The sequence below is a fragment of the Lepidochelys kempii genome, chromosome 11 (assembly GCF_965140285.1).
Source record: "Lepidochelys kempii isolate rLepKem1 chromosome 11, rLepKem1.hap1, whole genome shotgun sequence".
Taxonomy (NCBI): domain Eukaryota; kingdom Metazoa; phylum Chordata; order Testudines; family Cheloniidae; genus Lepidochelys; species Lepidochelys kempii.
Genome location: NC_136390.1, coordinates 27906107 through 27926856, shown reverse-complemented (window position 1 = coordinate 27926856; position 20750 = coordinate 27906107). Strand labels below are relative to the sequence as shown.

Below are 20750 nucleotides of genomic sequence, written 5' to 3'. Positions count from 1 at the left end.
ATTGCATTCTGGGTTTAGAGACAGAGAGTTCATTTTCTCTGCACCTCTTCCTTATATCCAAAACCAAGCCTATGTGATGATTTTGGCTTTTCCTCTGGCCCATCCTGGCTAGACTGTACTGTATTGCTCTAAAATTAAACTAAAAAATCTCTGTGAATGTAGAAGGATATCTGATGTATCTCTATTATCTGTATGCCTCAGATGACCTCAGTGGAGTTAAATCAGGGGAGGCTTTGGCCCATTGCAAAGAAGATACTTGCTATGCAATACCAACAAACTTCCTCACATATTTTATGTAATTGTAACTCTTTTACTTTTCCTGCAGAATCTGTACCGAGGGGCTGGTTTACATGCCCTCCCCACTGGATACAAACTCCCACCAGATACTCCAGGTTTTAAGCTTGCTAAACATGTCCAATACATAGGCAGCGATGTAAGTAATATACTAAGTTGTTTTAAGGTATGATTTGCAAGAGAATATTGGTTATCTCTAGGCATCCGATGTGAACATACAATATTGCTATATGGAAGTTGCTATTCAGCTATGCAGCCGATTATGTTTGCCCTGAGTATATGTAAAAGCTGATGAACTGTACAGAGATCTGAATATTTTGCTATCATGACATAAATTTACCTCTGATATTTATACCTTATCAAATGCATGAGAAGTGAAACAAAATCACTAATCTCAACAGAAATAGCTCCCTAAAGGTTAGTTTCTGCTACATCATTTTGAGCCACAGAATTCAAATGTGCCATGATATCTCTCAAAGTTAGCATGATATGTATCCATTAAAGATTTGTGGCTTATTTTCCATAGTTCAGGATTCATAAGGGTCACATTTTGGGCTTGATTTAACCCTATGTCAGTGGGAGCCACCTTGCCCCAGGAAAAATTAACCCCCTGAGGAAGGGCAGGATAATCAGGATGATCTGGTGGGAGAGCATGGCTTTGATTTGTGCCGGGGTACCCTTCTGGCAGAAGCTCTCACAGAGATAGCTGAATCTGAACATCCTTTGGAGTCCTCAATACACCACCTACCCATAAAGATTTTTAAAGGTATTTAGGTGCTTACAAATGCATATAGATGCCTAGTAGGCTTTTCAGACGTGCCTAGGCACCTACTCTCATCTGAATACCTTTCAAAGTCTGGCTTTGTGCTGTACAGAAGCGCCAACCCTGAATGTAGTCCTTTATTTATATTGGCTGTAAATAGTAGTAGATAAGCAGGCATTTATTACAGATGCCGTCACAAGCCAACATCATATATGATTGTTCTTACACCCTTTTATTTTAAAACTTCTTTTTTAATTTTACAGCTTAAATACAAAGAAGCCTATGAGCACATCAAGGCTAAAGGCTACACTCTTGGACCCAAAGCTGTTGGCTTTGAGTATATAAAGAAAGTGAATAAAGTTCTTAACGAGGTACTGTAAATGTTAATTATATATTTTTGTATTAATGCATCATTATTTGATATTGCTGGTGTATAATAAAATACATTACAACATAATTTCATAAAACAATCTAGCTGCTGTTTAATAAAAGCTGTTGAGAAAGTGGTAAGTCTCTGTGCTAGTGAGATCCATATTTTCAACATTTTTTGGCCCAAAGCTTGCAAAAAAACCCACACGCTTTCTTAACCATTGATTTTAACATGTGCTTAAATTAAGCATATGCACAAGTGTTTCCATGATCTGGGCCTTAGATTCTCTGTAACACATTTCCAAGATGTTAATAGAATAGTTGTTGTGAAGTGTCTTCACCGTATAAGAACCAAACCTTTCTAGTAAAGTGGTTCCATCTTCTCCTGTCCTTCTGTACTGTCTAGTGCATGGAAGTAGAAGGAAGTCTGGGGTTAACAGAGCAATAGCTATTTATTTTCTGCTAACCCGGATGCTGTATGGCTTTCTTTTAAGAGTTCTGTTTTAACACATGGAATACTCTCTCCTTTGGTGCAGAGGCTGTATAGGGAGATATACCACAAAAATAAGGACAAGATTCATACCACCCCTGACACACCAGAAATTCGCCAAGTCAAAGCCACACAGGAAGCTATCAGTGATGTATGTCTCATTTTTCCATTTTATAAAAAGGAGATGCTTGGTATATTCAGCATGATTAAATATGTGTAATATTTTCCCTTTGTCTTTCAGCTGATCTACAAGGCAGATTTCTTTAAGATGCAGGGACACTTGATATCCTTGCCATACACCCCACAAGTGATGCATTGCCGCTACGTTGGAGATATCACAAGTGATGTAAGCAAATATACCTTGCCTTTGAATGTGATGGGCCAAACTCTCTTCCTAGTCACACATGTGCAGATGTCAATGGGAGAAGAATTTGACTTGACATTTAAATTATGTACAAGCTAAAATAATGTGATTGTTTGATTATTCACTTTTTTCCAAAAGGATCAACTTTTAATTTTCTGTTATTATGATTGCTTCACAGAATAAATACAAAGAGGATCTACAGTGGTTGAGGGGCCTGGGTTGCTTCCTATATGATACTCCTGATATGGTCCGTGCTCGTCATTTGCGGGAGCTTTGGGTATGTTCTTTTTTCTGACACATAATTTAACATTGATTCATTATTTACTGATGCGCAGTTGTCAAGATGATCTGTGGTAGGTGCTACATCAGAATGATTAAGGAATTCAGAGTGTTTCATGCCGTGCTGCTAGACAACTGATTCAAAGTTTTAGCAATAGAGTGTGATGCCGTTGTATCATGGGTTACCCAGGTCAGGCTCCCCTGTACATTTTCTGTACACTGCTGAGAATACTGCAGCTTCCATATACGTCATGTTTATTACCTTTTCAGTCTAATTACGTCTACACCAATACGGCAAAGAAGATGCGGGATAAATACAGTGTGGTTCTGGACACTCCCGAATACAGGAAAGTTCAGGAGCTGAAGACACATTTGAGTGAGGTAAGTATTGCATTATTTTATCTGTTCAGGTTGGCAGTGATCAAAAGAAGCTCAGATCATCTCACTGGCTTTCCTGATGTATTTTAGACCTTATCCTTTCCCAGCTTTGATTAACTAAATGCTAATTGAACATTTGTAACAAAGGAAATAACTGCCAGGCTTTGTCTCCTTCCAGGTGGTTTACAGAGCTGCAGGCAAGAAGCAAAAGACAAAATTCACGTCGATCCTTGATACACCAGATTTCTTACGAGCCAAGAAAGGACAGAAAATACAGAGTCAGGTAAAAATCCTTCCTTAATAGAAAAGGGGCTGGGAATCTGTGTTGATTGTTGAATCCATCTTACTACAGTGCTCCCCACAACCCTTCTCAAGTCAACCTAGAAATCTTAGGGATGGCTTGTAATGATTAATACAAATTTTCAAATGACAACATGATTCTCAAGTTCATGATGTTTCTTTAACAAACATGTCCAGTTCTGTTCATCTGAAGTAGCAGAAATCTTTATTAAACCCCAATACAATTCCATTCAAATTCTCTAAAATCCAAGGTAGCCAGTAAAATCTGTCTTTATTAATGGGCTCATTAGCCAGGTAAAATGATGACATTTTTTAATTGATGTGCAGTCTGCCAAGTGATGTGAAAAACCTGCATGTACAGTTTAGATAAACATGTAGGTCTAGTGTGTGTGTGTGTAAACACAGGCAGAGGGTACAAAGAGTTCCTTCTCCCTTAGTGCTGCATGGGGTTGTCAAAGCCAGAAACTTGCTTTTAATTAGTGCAGCTGCCATAGGTGTTATTAATTTACACCAGGGTATGTTCCCTGTAGTTTTTCTAGTTCCTAAAGGTGAAACCCTGATCCTGTAAATAATCAGTAATGTTTTTTAAAGATGGCCCAGAATAAAAGCTCTTGATAAGGGCCATGTGAAGGTCACTGCTATTACGCTCATTTGGGATTTTGATTTGTAAATATTTTGCTGGCATTTATGGAGTAGCCAGAGTATTGAGATAGAAGAAGGGTGAGGTGAGGGAGGACCTAGAAGATGAATGAGTGGATTACATTTTCACGATGAGTGTGTGTGCATACGCATTTTCAGCACACAGTCATTTTGTAGGGTTCCCAAGATAAAGTTTGTTCAGAAAATATGTTTCTAACATTCTGTTTTTCTTTCCTTGTCACAGTACTTGTATGTAGAGCTAGCCACCAAAGAGAGACCCCATCACCATGTTGGTGATCAGACTCCAGCCTTAACGCTTGCAAAACACGTGAAGGACATGGTCAGTGAGGTAAGATACCTGCTCCCATCTTCAGCACAGCTATGCTATGTGAAGGTTCCAATTCTAACATTACTGGGGTAGTATGTGTAGGGGTAACAGAATACACCTTTATTTTATTTTAAATCTTCTGATTCTTAAGTATTACATTTCCTTGTATGATCCCTGGGTAGTTTTTCATTTAATATATAATTCTAACAAATAGAAATGTTTTGTAAAAGAGAAAAATCATCTGCTTCTAAATGCATGTCTGTAATATTCAGACTTATGAAGCCATAGACGTAGCATTAGCATTGCCCCTCCCCCCCAATAAAATAAAATAAAATAAAATAAACCCTTTAAGGGCTACATTAATAAATACAGGAAACACTGAGTTTGGAACAGAAGCTGGTTTTTGTGTTTATTAAAAGTGGACAAATGTTGTCATGGTACAAAACTACTCATTAAAGTGATGATCAACAACTATGATTTTTAACACTAGCCTCTACCCCCAAATAGAAAATGTTGTCCACCCTTCTGTAAGGCATCATGCAGAGCAGATTGATTAGGACCTGGTTCTACACGGTGCTGAGCAACTTTCAGAAGCTGCTGAGCAACTTCAACTCCCATCGACTTCAGTGGAAGTTGAATGCACTTAGTATCTTGCAGTAATGACGGTCAACAAAGTGTACTAAATGTAGCTTCCCTGGGTGTTAACACAAAATCAGCTGGGCAAATATCTTTGTAACTAATTATATTTTTGTTCTTTTCCCTCCTGCCATCTGATCTTAGAAAAAGTACAAAGTCCAATATGAGAAGATGAAGCACAAGTACACAACTGTCTCTGACACGCCTATCCTCATCAGGGCGAAGAAGGCTTACTGGAATGCTAGTGATGTATGTACCCCGCAGACATCATCACTGATACTTTCTCTCATCTTTTGATAGAGCAGAAAAGGAGCTGGGGGAAATGAACAAATGGCAATATATAAAATAAAGACTGCCTGTGCATCCAAATCCCACTATGGTGCATGCTGTATCTGTCACTCCATCTCCATGCTGATTTTAAAATGATGTCAGTGAGATTCCTATGTTTAGACTCAAGGCACCATATATCTTTTTATATTTTGTTTTTTTCCAGCCAATCTTGTGTTCAAATGTGCTAGTCAAAAAAAAAGGAAAGAATGAGAGGGAGAGAGAAATAAATCGGGACAAAATGAATTGCTTCCCCATGTGACATTTACAAATAATATAGATTAGGATGAAAGTATTGATGCTGGAAGCAAGCACAGAAATGCTTTTATCCCACTTCTTCATCTCAATACTGTTTGAGGAATAAATCTCAATCCTCACTGAGAGTTCATTCCCTTTTACTTAGAATGCAGATTCATTAAAAATCAATTTCTGTCTGAGCTGACCTGGGTACGGATTTGAGGATGAAATTAGTTTTTGTGTCAAGTGTGGAATATTAATTTAAAGTTACTTGTAGAAGTGTTCTGTTATATAATGAGATCTGTGGTGCACATTTCTGATTGCAAATTGCCTCCTGGGCTATTAAAAGCCTGAAGGGCCATATGTATTGGTCTGTCCATCAGGTCAGCTTGTTCAGTTACACATGTCCAAAATAGAAAGGCAAAAGACCTCAGCTCTGCACTAGTGATTGGAGCTTTGGCACTGTGAAAAAGCTTCCCAGCTCTCATGCAACCGAACTCCCTATGCTGGATCTGGGTTTCTTCCCTGTGGAGGCTGGGGAATTTCCAATAAACTTCAAAATGGAATGACCTTCTTTCTTTCCTCCATTCAGGGCACACTTGGGGAAAAGGATGGATGTTTTTATACCAAACCCAGCACTCATTGCTGTCGTGCAGGGTACTTCTGTGCCTTTCTTCTTCGTCTTCGCTCTTAGGGCACGGCTGCCTGGGCAGTGCTGCAGCGGTGCCGCAGGACCAGTATAGGTGTGCCGCTGCAGTGCGTGCGGTGAAGACGCTCGGTGCCGATGGGAGAGGGCTCTCCTGTCAGCACAACCCTGCGAGGGGCAGAAGCTGTGTCGGCAGGAGAAGCTCTCCCACCATCTTAGCACTGTGCAGACGAACGCTGATGTCGGTGTAACTTGCCATATGTCGCTGAGGCGGGTGGAATATTCACAACCCTGAGCAACATAAGTTTTGCCGACATAGGCTGTACTGTAGACATAGCCTAAAGGTGAGTAGGGAAAATCCCTGCTCTGATGGGCCTAATCTTTCCTCTCTGGCTGAGTTCTAGTTTGGATCTCAGTCAGGCAGTTAATTTTGAGCAAGAAAGCTTGTTAAATTTTCCTAGGTGCCACATTAACATGATGGGAGCTGATACATCCCCCTGTGTCATTCTCATGAGTCCAATTTCCATAATGAAACTGGCTGGAACTTCACCAGTGGCAATGCGTGACTACACTTATAGAAAGGACGTGTTTTTGTTGAGAGGTCAAAAACAAGTTTCGGTGGCCGAGCAGCTATGGAGGCAGTTCTGGACTTAAGAGAGGCCTACACATTTAGCTTTAATAATTGCTAGCAGGCTATATAACTAATTTGTTCATATTTTTTTTCTTATCAGCTGCGCTACAAAGAGACCTTTGAGCAGGCAAAGGGTAAATATCACACAGTGAAAGATGCCTTGGATATTGTCTATCATCGCAAGGTCACTGATGACATCAGCAGTGTACGTATACAGCATTTCTAGTCCCGATTAATGTTTGTCATTAACTGTACGAAACTAGAGCTTTTATAGTTAATTCCCTCCCACTGAAAGATCCTGGGCCTAATTCTCATTTACAATAAAGCCACTTTGCATTGTTAGAATGGTGTAAAAGGTTAATGTAAATGAGAATCAGGCCCCACATTTTAAGGACGTCTTTGGGGAGAGTCAGTAGTGAGAAGTAGGAATGTCATAAAATTGGGTGATTAATGTGTTATGATTTTGAACTGTTTTACAACATTTACAACTTTCTTTTCAACTCCTTTTGTAGGTGAAATATAAGGAAAACTATGTGAGCCAGTTGGGAATCTGGAGATCTATCCCAGACCGGCCGGAGCACTATCATCATCGAGCAGTCACAGATGCTATCAGCGATGTGAGTTTGAACGGTTATTGTATATTAGACATTGCATTTTTAAAGCAGGTGTCCAAAATGGAGGCCTCTGCAGTGTCACTTAACTCCTCACAGATATCTTCTGCTGAAATGAAAGAGTGATCAGTTTCACGGTTGCCTGGCATGTTTTCGGAATCAACAGAGTAAATCAACTGAATAAGGCCACTTCCTATTGAAAGCAGTGACAAAACTCACATGGACTTCAGTGGAAGTTGAATTGGGCACGATTTCTGTTGCTTGAACTTGTTTGTCACACGACAAGCTCCTAGCAGCACTTTAGCAGTCTTTCTGGCTTATTACAACATGCGAAAGACACTGGTGCTTTTAACTATCTTAGTGGTGATTTTTTGTGAGCATGTTATTGAGACATAAAAACAATGCTCATTTGTTTTCATGGCTTATATTTAATATGTGAAATCCTGTGGCAACACTCCCACTGGAGTCAGGATTTCATCTAATGATTCTGGGCCGGGTTGTGCTCTCAGTTACAACTGTGCAACCTAATAATTTAACCGAGGGTCCAAGCTGGCCCCTTATTTGTACAAAAACAAATGTAGTTATCAAGGTAATTGATGCAGGAACTCACAGAACTATTACTATTGTGTGTTAGACTTAGATCTGGATGGTATTTCAGCATTAATAGGATGCTAATTTTTGTTGCTGTTTGAAATTATTCCAAGTTTTTAAATTTATCTTCTTACTTTCTTTCTACAGGTTAAATACAAAGAAGACTTATCATGGCTCAGAGGCTTTGGTTGTTATGCCTGGGATACTCCTGATCTTGCTCTGGCAGAAAAGAACAAAGCCCTCTACAGTGGGGTAAATAAATCTCTTCATGACATTTGGAAGAATTTTTTCAAAGTTTGGTTGTGTGATGATTCATTATTCTTTTGATGTAGACATTTTTTCAATTCATATTTTTTCATGGTCTTTCTTTTAATTTTACTCTGGAATGACTAGTTTCTTTGTTTTCTCCAGTGTAAGTATAAGGAGTCATTTGAAAAGACGAAGTCTCAGTTCGAGTATGTAGCAGACTGTCCAATTAATAGGCATTTTAAACATGCTACTCAGCTAATGAATGAGGTAAGTACAATAACAGACCTGTATAGCATATCATGATGAAGTGGCATCTCAAAGCTCTTCATGATAACATTAAATTAAAAGTTCATCTGTCTTGCATAGTGGAAAATACATTGAAATAAACAAAAAACTACTGAAAACAAATGTGTCTTAAAGTTAGACCAAAATGAAGAAGGGCAGGGATGTTCTTGATATCTATAGTGATGAGTAGGCACAAAGTAGGTGTATTATAACTAAAACAGAGTAACCTTTTGACCCACATTTCAGCAGTGAAAATGCAAAGAGCTCTTTCAGCTTCTGACCAATAAAGAGTCAGTAACTCAGAAAGGTATCAGTTTCCTTTTTAGCAACAGCGTTTTAAATCAGTAAAACTTGACTTGTGATTATCTTGTGAAAATGGTAAAGAATCACACTGAAAAAAGAACTTCAATAGCATTAGGAAAACAATACTACCCACAGATCTATTCTCTTGGTTTGAGTATTGGCCTGCTAAACCCAGGGTTGTGAGTTCAATCCTTGAGGGGGCCATTTAGGGATCTGGGGCAAAAATAGGGGATTGGTCCTGTTTTGAGAAGGGGGTTGGACTAGGTGACCTCCTGAGGTCCCTTCCAACCCTGATATTCTATGATTCTATCCATCTCTGTGTTTCACCACAGAACTTCAGGCTAGAATTCCCCAGCCCCTGCTGCAGATTTAAAGAAACAATGCGCAATGGTAACCAATGCAACTGGGCTGAGATTAAAGTAATCTGTAGCCACTGTGACTCCTAGAATAGATGCTGTATTTTATAAATGATGGATTAAGCCCTTTAAAAACAGTTCTAGACATAGTTTTTGTCATCTTAAAGCTGGCGTACAGATCTCCAGAATATAACCAAACTCAACCTCTGGCACTTTTTGACATGACAGTTGATGTTCCGAATATAGCCTCTAGATATTTTATTTTACTCGGCTGACACTTCTCACAGTGGTCACCATTAAAATGTCAACATTTAGTATCAGATACAATACAGTATTTCTTCTTCTAGGTATAGGAAAAAATGATTGTATTTCCGGAGCCCTGTGTCATAATTGTTCACAATTGCAGATATTACAGAGAACCAGCACTTGACAAAGTTCTTTTGAATGCAGAATGGGTGTTACAAGGCAGCTTATGAGAGGGTTGTAGAAAGGGGTTGTAGTCTTTCTTAAGTTTTACCTTGTACCCTTAAATATAAATTTGGGAATTTCTTTATAAATAAGGCTACAATTATGTCACGGAGGTCACAGAACTCAAGGAATCCGTGACTCCCAGAGAACTCTGTGACATTTTCTACCCCAGGGCTGGAGTTCCCAGGTGGCCCCTCCACAGCTCCCAGCACCTGCCCTGGTGGGGGGACCCTGCAGCTCCCAGACACAGCAGGCGGCGGGGGAACTCCCGTGGAGCTCCCAGCTGCTGCGGCAGGCAAGAGGACCCCGCAGCAGCCCAGTCCCCATGGCAGGGGATGCTGGAGCTCCCACTTACTGCAGGTGGCAGGGAACCCCCCGGAGCTCCCAGTCACTACGGGTGGTGGTGGGGCCCCCAGAGCTCCCATTCACTGTAGTGGCAGGGATCTTGGAGCTCTATCAGTGGTGGGTGCTGAACCCACCTCCCTCCCCAGTTTGTCAGTGATATTTTTAGTGAAAGTCAGAGACAGGTCATGGCTTCTGTGAATTTTTGTTTATTGCCTGTGACCTGTCCATGACTTTTACTAAAAATATCCATGACAAAATCTTAGCCTTATTTATAAATGATCTACATTTCCTCTGTTTTTTCTTTATTTTTCTAATTTGGGTGAGGTACTGAACAGTATCCTTTTAAATATTAAATATTATGCACAATAAGGTGTCAGCTTTGAAACTGTTATATCAATGTTTCTTTGTGCCCTCGCCTTTTTACTTTGCTACAATTTGATATACACATCTGAGTATGAGAAGAGGAAAGATAATTACAATTTTGTTGTGGATGAGCCTAGAATCCTACTGGCCAAAAGAAGAGATGAACTGAGCAGTCAGTTACTGCAGCAGTGCTGACCAGTGCAAGCAAAATGTGGCTGGATAGCACACAACACGCATCTTAATCTGCCTGAAATGTCTATAGCCAATGATGTCATAGTTTCACCTATGATATTAGTGTTCTAGTTCAGGGTTATCAGACAGTATCTGTTTTGCCACCCAAAGACCACAGCTGCTTTTTGAGTTAACTAGACTATGTTGTTTCTCTATGTATTCTCAAATATTGTGCATCAATTGATATTTACATGACATGTTTCTCACAGAGACAAGGTGGGGGAGGTAATATCTTCTATTGGACCAGCTTCTGTTGGTGAGAGAGACAAGCTGTCAAGCCTACATAGTGGAAGTTGGTCCAATAAAAGATATTACCTTCTCTACCTTGTGTCTCTAATATCCGGGGACTGACAAGATTACAACAATCCTATATACATCTTTCTTACTTACACTCTGATCCAGTGTCCATTGAAATTAATGGAAAGAATCTGATTAACTTCAGTGGATTTTGCATCTTGCACTTATTCTTGACTGTTTCTTTTCTTTTCAATTCTTTTTACACTTATTTTTTCCATCTAATTTGCAAATATAAGGCCACTGTGGGCTTGTTCGATTGGTTAAATGCCCTTTTGGTCTAAGATTTATTCTTATTTTCCAAAAGGTGTTTCAATGTTTTGATTGTTTTAAGGAGTTGGTAAATCATTGCAGGCCCTACAATTTGGCACCATTAATTAAAAATACATGTTTAAAATTATATGGATGTCCAGGCATGCAATGGTGCGAGTACACATAGTATGCTTGCCTAAATCGCATCACTCTGCATGTGACTGGAATCTAAAGCTGTACTGTTGTTCGTTGGCTTCACAAGTATCTTTTGTGCTTCATTGCTCTTTTCATGGACAGAAAAAATACAAGTCTAGTGCCAAGTTGTTCCTGCAACATGGATGTAATGAAATTCTGAGACCAGATATGCTGACAGCGCTTTACAACACAAACTTGTGGAGCCAGGTAATGTGAATGGCTGCTGTTGCAGGAAGGCATTATATACACCATTTAGCTGCTTGAATTTTTATCATCTTAATATTTATGAATTCTCTGAATTTCTACTGATCTTGAGCTCTAATGTTTCCCCATGCATTTGCTACTCTTTACTTGGTAATGGAGCATCTGAAATTATACCTATTATACCCTAAGCCTGATCCAGCTCCCATAAGAGCCTGAACTGGCTTTCCATTCATCTACTGGCCCATATTATAACCCTCAGTAAAAAATGAACATGAGAACGTCCATACTGGGTCAGACGAAAGCTTCATCAAGCCCAGTATCCTGTCCTCTGACAGTGGACAATGGCAAGTGCCCCAAAGGGAATGAACAGACAGGTTATCATCAAGTGATCCATGCCCTGTCACCCAGTCCCAGCTTCTGGCAAACAGAGGCTAGGGACACCATCCCTGCCCATCCTGGCTAATAGCAAATGGTGGCCCTATCTTCCATGAATCTATCTAGCTCCCTTTTGAACCCGTTATAGTACTGGCTTTCACAACACCCTCTGGCAAGGAGTTCCAGAGGTCGACAGTGAGTTCCGTGAAAAAATACATTCAGCCTCATGTGAACTCCTCTCAGGTATTTCTGCTGAAATGAGAGGAGTTAAGTGACAAAGAGAAAAGTCTGTTCTGAGTGTTGTTTGTACGCTCTTGTCTTTATTTTGTGTCCCTTGCTGTTCTGGTCTCTAATGCATGCATTATTTTCTCATTTGTAACCAAAATATTCTCAGTTTGGATGATTCAGGGAATAAAGTGAGAGTTAGGTTTTTTAAAAACTCTGGATTTCCTCCACCTGTCCCTAGCCCATCTGTAGTAAATTTTCATTCCTTGTGCCCAGTCCTGCTCTCAGTGTATTTGGTGAGAACAGGATTAGGCCCAGAGCTGGACAAAGTGACCCTTAAAGAAACTATACACACATATTTCAAGCATTGTGATGGCATCGGTGTCCCGATATTGTTTCTCACTCAATGAAATATTTAGAGGGTTTGTTTGTTCTTGTCTGCCATGTTTATATTTTCCCAGACCTTAATTAAAGTCTTCAGCCTGGTACTGATTTTAAAAGGGAATCTGGTCCAGTGTGATTAAAAACAAAAGCAGCACTTTCACTGACCTCACAGAACTGCTTAGAATCCTTTTGAATCTCAGAGTTCTATTTTAGACCTTCAGGCCGATGTAGTTGTGGCCAGACTGCGGAGCTCTTATTCACATTGGAATCCGCATGAGACCACATGTGGGAATAACTCACACAAGCAGGCCCAGATGCTCCAATATAAATAAGAGCTTCATGCAGTCTGGCTCGTAGGGCCACATTCTGTCTGTGCATGTATGCCCAGCTTCCACTGACTTCAGTGGGAGATGGGCCCATACATTGCAGTACGCAATCTTAACATGATTGTGTCTCTTCTTGAAGATGTTTTCTTGTTTTGTCTAGTTAACATCCTCTTATTTCTCCCCATTAGTTCAAATACAAGAGGCAGTATGAAATGCAGAAGGACAAGTTTACTTCAATCGTGGATACCCCAGAACATCTGAGGACTGCAAAAGTCAACAAGCAAATCAGTGAGGCAAGTATAATTACCATAATGTCATAATGCTAAATATATCTTAAGTTTATCTTCCTACTCTGAATTGTGACCTGTGAAGTATGCTAATTAAAAAATTGAGTCCTCCTCAGCCACAGTAAAATATTTTTCAACTTGACTTTTTTAAAAGCACTTACATTGTGCCTGGTTAGCCAGAATAATACGATTTAACAATTTTTACCCTCAGATTATTTACAAGATGGAATTTGAGAAGGCTAAGTCTAAGGGGTACACCACAATCCATGACACCCCTCTCTTACTACTTATGCGCAAGGTCAAAGACAGAATAAGTGATGTAAGTAAACTATGCCTGGCATTTGATATTAGTACCTTTATTTTACTACACAATACTGTTTCTTTCTACCTAGTAGGTAACGCTGCCATAACAGCTAGCCTTTTATTAGAATATATCAATATTGTTTTAATTCAAAATTCCTCCTGCTGCATCTGACACATTCACAGGGAATATAACAATGTTTAAAAAAACTGAAAAGCTATAATCATTCATGTACCTTTTCAGCATAGTTCATGGGATAATGATGCTTGGAATAGAACAGCTCTTACCTGTAATGAAAGCTGCAGGTTGAGCTATTATCTTTTTAGCTGGTTTCTTGGTTTCTCTCCCTGGGTTGGCCAGTAGCTTTTGTATTGCCTTGGATTAATCACTATCATGCCATTTTCCCATCCATACTGTGGGGATAATAAATACCCCAGAGCAGTGTTCTGAGGCTAAATTAATTAATGTATGTAAAAGACTTTTGAAATTCTTAGATGAATGGTGCTATAGAAAGGATGAAAGTATAAGAGAGCAAGGTTGGTCCAATGGTTATAGCACTGCTCTAGGAATTGAGAGCTCAGGGTGCAAGTCCCTGCTCTGCTACAGACTTCCTGTGTGACCTTGGGCAAGTCACTCAGTCGTTTTGTGCTTCAGATCCTTATCTGTAAAAACAGGATAATAGGATTTCCCATCCTCACAGGAGTGTTGTTGAGGATTAATACATTAAAAGATTGTGAGGCATTTGGATACAACAGTAATGAGGGACATATGGATGAGAAGTAGAAAGTATTAATATTATCTAGTTGCCCATACACAATCCTGAAGGACAAAGATTTTCAAAAGTGCCCAGTGATTTGGGGTATCTACATTTTTGGAAGTCAACTTGAGCCCCCTTAAAGAAGCCTGATTTTCAGAAAGTGCTGAGCACCCACCCTCTGAGAATCAGGCCCCTTTAAAGTATCTTGTATTGGGCACCAACAGTGAAGGCACCCAGAATAATTAGTCACTTGAAAATCTTGGCCAAAAGCTTTCAACGCAAGTTAGTGTGGACTGTGTATTTCATGTTGAATTAAGTTGATACATTTTTATGTTTCCATGAAAATGGAACTCTACCTGAAGACAGTGTATCTTTTGTGTGGGGGATGGCTGAAAACTAGATCTATGGATGCCTCTTCCTTTTTTGTTATAATTTTTAATTAAACAATTAGGGGAATTGCCTAAAAGTAGAATTCCACGTGCTGTTGTTATTGAACTTTCATGGAGTTGTGGCACATAAATAAAGATTCAGAATATGTTTCTTTCACCAGCTGAAATACAAAGAAGTTTATGAGAAGAATAAGTCTCACTGCAACGTTGTACCAGATGCTGTTCATATTAAAGCTGCCAAAGCTGCCTACAAAGTAAACAGCAATGTGAGTTCAGTGCTATTAATGCTTTTCACTGTTACTGTCAATGGCTGATATTTCAAAGGACTCTATGGGAATTAAGCACTCACCTTCCATTGAAATTCATTGGGACTAGGCCCCTTTATGATCTTTTTTGAAAATCACAGTCAGAATATAGAAAATTTTATAAATTTGGAGCATCTCCACTAAGTCTGGATTTTGCTGAAACCCCCAACCTGGTCTTTTGTGTTCTTTTGCTTATCAGATAATTTTGATGATCTTTGAAGAATGTGTTGTTTTATCACAGGCTGAAATGAAATGCTGAGTTTAAAAGCATTATCCATGCACACAAAATTTCCAACATGTAGCACAAACACCACTTATTCTTCAGGCACCTCCTAATTCCTCAGGTATGGAGGCATAGGTGCTCCTAGTATTTTCCATGCTAATTGATTTAATCTTGTAGCTAGCATAAGTTCTACATGGGAAGGGCTGAAGGCCTTCACACCATTGGGTGGATCCAGCCTGCACTGACAGGCTAGTGAGATAACACATCCACTTTCTTCAAGGCCATGCCCACTTTTCAGTCCTGCATATGCTCCTTCAACCTGGCAGGGGGAAAATCATCACAAATAGACTTCCTCTGCATTTGTCCATGACTCAGAAGAGAAGCACATCCCAAAAGTGCTGCTTTCATGGATGTGTACTTTTCCAGGCATGATTTCCTTCCCTTCTCCCAATTCTCATGCAGTTGTTCAGGCAAGGGGAGAAGTAGGCTCTGTATATATTGAGTTTATGAATGATATGATTTTCATTAATGTTTCTTTTTAAACAGCTGGATTACAAGAAGAAATACGAAGCAACCAAGGCTCATTGGCAATGGACTGTTGATAGACCTGACTTTCTCCAAGCAGCCAAGGCATCCCTGCAACAGAGTGATGTGAGGAAACTAGAAAATATTATATTAGCTTAGTTTCAGAGTAACAGCCGTGTTAGTCTGTATTCGCAAAAAGAAAAGGAGTACTTGTGGCACCTTAGAGACTAACCAAATAAACTGCTCAAATAAATTGGTTAGTCTCTAAGGTGCCACAAGTACTCCTTTTCTTTTTATATTGGCTTACACTCCCTCCCTCCCACACTCCATCACTCTTTCACAGCAAAGGCTTGGGGTACTTTTTGTCAGCTTTTCTTTTCTTGTCTGACAGTATGACTACAAGCTAGACCGAGAATTCCTTAGGGGATGCAAACTGTCTGTCACAGATGACAAAAATACGGTGTTGGCTTTGAAGAATGCCATCCTGGCAAGCGATGTAAGTATTTGAAGTTCTACTTTATGTTTATTCCTTTGCTAACAGTTTACATGCTGTTTAAGGAACCTAAAACCTATGTTGTATGTCCAATTGTTTTTGTACCATCAAAATGGAAACACTGGAGTTTGTGAATGTCATTCTGTAGAATTTGTTGCAGATAATTTCATCTGGGCATAGTCTCTGTACCTTGGTTCCTAAATGGGAGCGGGGGTTGCTCAATATCTCTGAAAAACATGTCACTTCTATTTAGGCATTTAAATAAGGATTTAGGGAATCTAACTTTAGAAATCTAGGTTTGAAAATTTTGCTCAGAACTTCATATTTCATTATTTAGGCTTGTTTGTTTGTTTGTTTTATTAACAAATTGACAAAATCTGGGATGGTTTTGGTCTTGCAAACCTCATTGGTCTGGTTGGTTGATTTGCAAACATAAACTAGAGGCAGTTCAGATATGTGGCCCTTTTTATCCAAATACCCAACTTTTATGGTAAATAAATTATTCTGGTTTTGACACAAGTTTAAACTCCATACATTGAAATGCATGCATTATGCATACATACTTAAAACCAAAGCTGCTGCTTTCATTTGGGCATAGTACCATGTCTTTAGAATAAATGTTGGGAATACCATAACAAGATCTGAGTTTAAGCTCTAGTGAGATGTGTAGGAATATATAGGCTGGGGCATATTAAAGTTGACAAGCAAATCAAACTATGGGCCTAATCTTGAAAACCCTTTCTCCCATCAGTGGTGTTTGCAAGGCTCTGCCATATACAGAAACATGAGTATATTTGAAGCCTATTTTTAAAGTCAGCATAAGACAAATACATTGCATAAAATAACATCTTTTCTCTCCTCCAGCTAAAATACAAAGAGAAGCATAACAAGGCTAGGGGAACATGCCTTGCTGTCCCAGACACACCTCAGATCCTCCTCTCTAAGTGTGTCAGCTCTCTTGTATCTGAGGTACCACATGTAATATTGTGTGTCTTCATAAATAGTTCCTTCTTATACCCTATATTTCTTTCAACTATTTTTTCTCTATTCATTCAGAACAAATACAAAGAGCAAAGTAAGAGGCAGCTCCCGCATGGTTCTTATACGACCCTTCCTGAGACCCAGGACACTGTTCGTGTCAAAGAGGTGACCAAGAATGTCAGTGAGGTGCGTGACAAGTATAGTGCAACATTTATTGCTCATGTAGAATTTTGCTATTGCTACATTCACGGTGTTTATTTGATCCTATCAAGCATTTTTTATAGATTCCTCCATATACATTTTCTTATTTCTGTCCAGTGAGACATTTGAAATCAATAGAACTGCTCATGACCTTAAAGTTAAACGTATGCTTAAATGCTTTGCTTCATCAGGGCCCAAAACATCACATCTCTTAGTTATTAACTCTGAGGGATCCCCCCAGACATGCTTTAGGTAACCTTTGATGCTGTAAGTTGCTTCCAATGTATTATGCATTAGCAGGCACTCTGGATCCTCTCTCTTTCTATGTGGTTTAAGATTTTGTTGGTGGCAATAAACAATGTTGGGATAATAGCTTTTAAAATATTTCAAGAGACCTCTTCCTGCTATCAGTCTTATTTCCATTTCCAGCTCCAACACAATGTCTTCAGGCTGGATTGGAGAACTGCTGTTGAGACTGTAATGGGCAGGTTATGGCCTCTTACAGGTTGAACATTCACAGGCACCTGTTAACCTCCTACCATTCCCATGAAAGGATTGGGGGGTTGGAAGACACTACCACAGAAGGCTTTGATTAGACAGGAAGGACTGGAACCATTTCAGGGGTTCAGTGGGATGTGTATGGATATCTTCTAAACACTGCAGGGAGCCAGGTTTCCTTGTCTGTGCTGATTCATGTTCAGAAGAAGTAAATGATGTCTCTGGCTATCTCCGTTGGCTTCTGTGAGGAGTTACTTTGAGTGTCGGTAGAACACAGCTCCTTGTAGGAATAATGAGTGACATATAATATAATCCCTATTTGCTCTACACAGACAAACTATAAAAAGAAGTTTGTGAAGGAGAAAGGCAAGTCCAACTATTCCATCATGCTGGAGCCTCCTGAGGTGAAACATGCCATGGAAGTCGCTAAGAAACAGAGTATTGTAAGTTTGTCCTGCATTTACATCAAGCAAACAGCCCATATGACCATTTTCAATTAGAGTCATTCTCAAATCAGAAAAATCAAATTGGTCTGATTTTCAGCTGGATGTCTCCCCAGCCTCCATTTTGCAAGGAAAATATGCATGAAATTATATGTAGGCAGAAAATTTCACCTAGAGAAATAAAGGCCATCTCTAGAAAATGTGATTGGGAGTTAAAATAGTTTGCTCGCAAATAACAGTGCCGTCACAATAATGTTTTCTTTCATCTTTTTCATATACAGTTAAAATTGCATGATATTTATTACTTCATTTGAAAAGGACTTACAAAAGCTGGTCCCAAAGATCTGTTCCCAGTGAAATCAGTGGCAAAACTCCAACTGACTTTCACAGCAGCAATATTCTGTCCTCAGTGGCTGTTTTTCTAATTAGTAAAAACTAGAGTAATCCACTTTCCTCTATGTTTGTTTTCATTGATTAGGTTGAATACAAAAAAGATGCTAAGTCACAGCTCCATTACACGTCTATAGCAGATCGACCAGATATTAAGAAAGCAACCCAAGCTGCCAACTTAATCAGTGATGTGAGTATTTTGTAAATCTCCTGTGTACCTCCTTAGCAGTATTTTTCCTGTAGCAAACTATATCAATATAAATGAGTAGAACAGCATGTGGAGGTGTTTGCATTTTATCATTAAAAGTTAAACATTTTTATGTACTGATTGATTTTTCTTCAATAGATTCAGTACAAAGCCAAGGCTCGAGGAGAGGCTTGCCTTGGTGTAAGCATGCTGGGACGTCCAGATATGGAACTTGCTAAGGAGGTGTCCAAACTTACTAGCCAGGTAATAATAAATGTTTGCAAATTTTGGACCAGTGTGAATAATGGCATGAGTTCAGATTCTTCTGGGACAGAAGTCAGTAGACTTTTTCAGCCACTTCAGAATTGAACATGGAAATAATTCTAGATAATTTTAAGGGGAGTATGGTAACTTAATTTGAAAAAGTAACTCACTGGGCAGAGTTTGTGTGCTTTATGAAAGAAGCAGCAAATGCTTGTATAAGGGGTGTTCTGTGTATAATGGGACTGATATGGCTTTCAGTGATGTAAGTGAGTCTTAAGTCACCACTCTCTTGCATTGTAGTAATTCACATCTGTGCAAAGTGAGCATACAAGAGTTTTGCAGGATGGCAGAGAATCATTCCCAATGGCTAAAGCTCAGCTGACTTCAATGGGAGCAGAACTGAGCCCTGGAGAGATGGCTTTTGGGAGCCGGGAGGTTGAGCCTTGCTTCTTTTGTGGTTTCTTTGTCTGTCCTCTTTTCTGCATTCTTCGCTTTTCTTGACATAAACGTCTTATGTCTCCATCTCGTTCAGAATATGTCACTTGTAGTCCCTCTGAAATGTTCAGCATAAAGAACTTTACACAAGAGGAAGTGTAACTTCATGGAAACCTATCATGTAGAAATGAATGACAAACATCTGAATTGCTCTGTTGGTATTAGTTAGTATTTGGAAAATAATCCGTGAATGCTGAGGACAAGTCTAAAATTGGACACCCAAAATTAGAGGCCATTTTCGAAAACTCACTCTTTGTGCTTCACTTCATCCCGTCTGTAAAATGGGGATGATAATACTGCTTACCCACCTTTGTGAAATACTTTGTAATAGACAGGTTGTCATCACTATATATACAAGTGCAAGCTATTATTTTACATTAGAGATTTCTAATATACTTTCCATTTGCCTGTTCAAGATAAGGAATTATTTTAATGTATGTCTTTCAAATAATTCATTACCTTTTATTTTTGAATGAATACATCATGTTAATATAAACTTCCTTTCTCTTGTAAAATAATCTGGAACATCAGTTAGTGTGGATCTTACTCTTGCTGTTTCCTGTGGGAATTTTTCAACCTCACCACCACTTGGTTCTCTCACACAGCTTTATGCTTGATCCCTGTGATGGTCTGCTGTTCTGATCTTGCTATCTTGCTACGCATTATAGGTGGAATACCTCAAAGGACACATGAGAGGGCATGGAGCAGCATCTTATGATACACCAATGATGAGACACGTTAAGAAAGCTAATGTGCTAAGTAGTCATGTAAGATGGATTTAAGTGACACAAAAGGGAATGTCACTTCCTCTATGTTGTATATGATCTGTGTCATTCCTAGCACAAGACAATCAGCCTGAATTGTAAATGAGTTTATAATGCACCAGTTGCACTGTTTTTTCCTGCAGTCTTTCTGTCAAAAGTGTGGAATGCACCATTTGACTAATACCTCTTTTTTTCCAATGCAAAGACTGTGCATGGGACCTCTGTGGGTGGGGAATTTGACTAAACCAATTTACAGTGCATAGAACTTGAAGCCAAATTCTACCCTTGCCCTTCGTGCAGCTTCCAGTGATTTTAATGGATGTCTCCAACACACACAGCCGAGGCTGGAATTCTGCTCTTAGGATTTAAATTGAAAAAATGCAGCTGAATTTGGTGGGGTCTTGCTCTCTTGAAGACAACATAGGAAATGGGAAAATATGTGCCATTAGATGACAGTGCTTAAACTGAAAGATACAAAATCACACTAAGATGGAGTTAAGGATCTAATA

The 20750-nt window shown here is 39.3% G+C and overlaps 1 protein-coding gene across 1 annotated transcript in view; it reads left to right on the top strand.

Annotated features, from left to right (window-relative positions):
* Nucleotides 1-20750, top strand: part of NEB (nebulin) — a 194842-nt gene that overhangs the window by 141838 nt on the left and 32254 nt on the right. Inside the window, exons 113-136 of the mRNA XM_073306879.2 lie at nucleotides 326-433; nucleotides 1321-1428; nucleotides 1963-2067; nucleotides 2158-2262; nucleotides 2459-2557; nucleotides 2830-2940; nucleotides 3116-3220; nucleotides 4121-4225; nucleotides 4985-5089; nucleotides 6782-6886; nucleotides 7194-7298; nucleotides 8031-8135; nucleotides 8295-8399; nucleotides 11327-11431; nucleotides 12927-13031; nucleotides 13237-13344; nucleotides 14634-14738; nucleotides 15547-15651; nucleotides 15917-16021; nucleotides 16883-16987; nucleotides 17075-17185; nucleotides 18031-18141; nucleotides 18620-18721; nucleotides 18878-18982. Coding sequence (XP_073162980.2) covers nucleotides 326-433; nucleotides 1321-1428; nucleotides 1963-2067; nucleotides 2158-2262; nucleotides 2459-2557; nucleotides 2830-2940; nucleotides 3116-3220; nucleotides 4121-4225; nucleotides 4985-5089; nucleotides 6782-6886; nucleotides 7194-7298; nucleotides 8031-8135; nucleotides 8295-8399; nucleotides 11327-11431; nucleotides 12927-13031; nucleotides 13237-13344; nucleotides 14634-14738; nucleotides 15547-15651; nucleotides 15917-16021; nucleotides 16883-16987; nucleotides 17075-17185; nucleotides 18031-18141; nucleotides 18620-18721; nucleotides 18878-18982 — 2538 coding nt within the window. The remainder of the gene's footprint in view (nucleotides 1-325; nucleotides 434-1320; nucleotides 1429-1962; nucleotides 2068-2157; nucleotides 2263-2458; nucleotides 2558-2829; nucleotides 2941-3115; nucleotides 3221-4120; nucleotides 4226-4984; nucleotides 5090-6781; nucleotides 6887-7193; nucleotides 7299-8030; nucleotides 8136-8294; nucleotides 8400-11326; nucleotides 11432-12926; nucleotides 13032-13236; nucleotides 13345-14633; nucleotides 14739-15546; nucleotides 15652-15916; nucleotides 16022-16882; nucleotides 16988-17074; nucleotides 17186-18030; nucleotides 18142-18619; nucleotides 18722-18877; nucleotides 18983-20750) is intronic.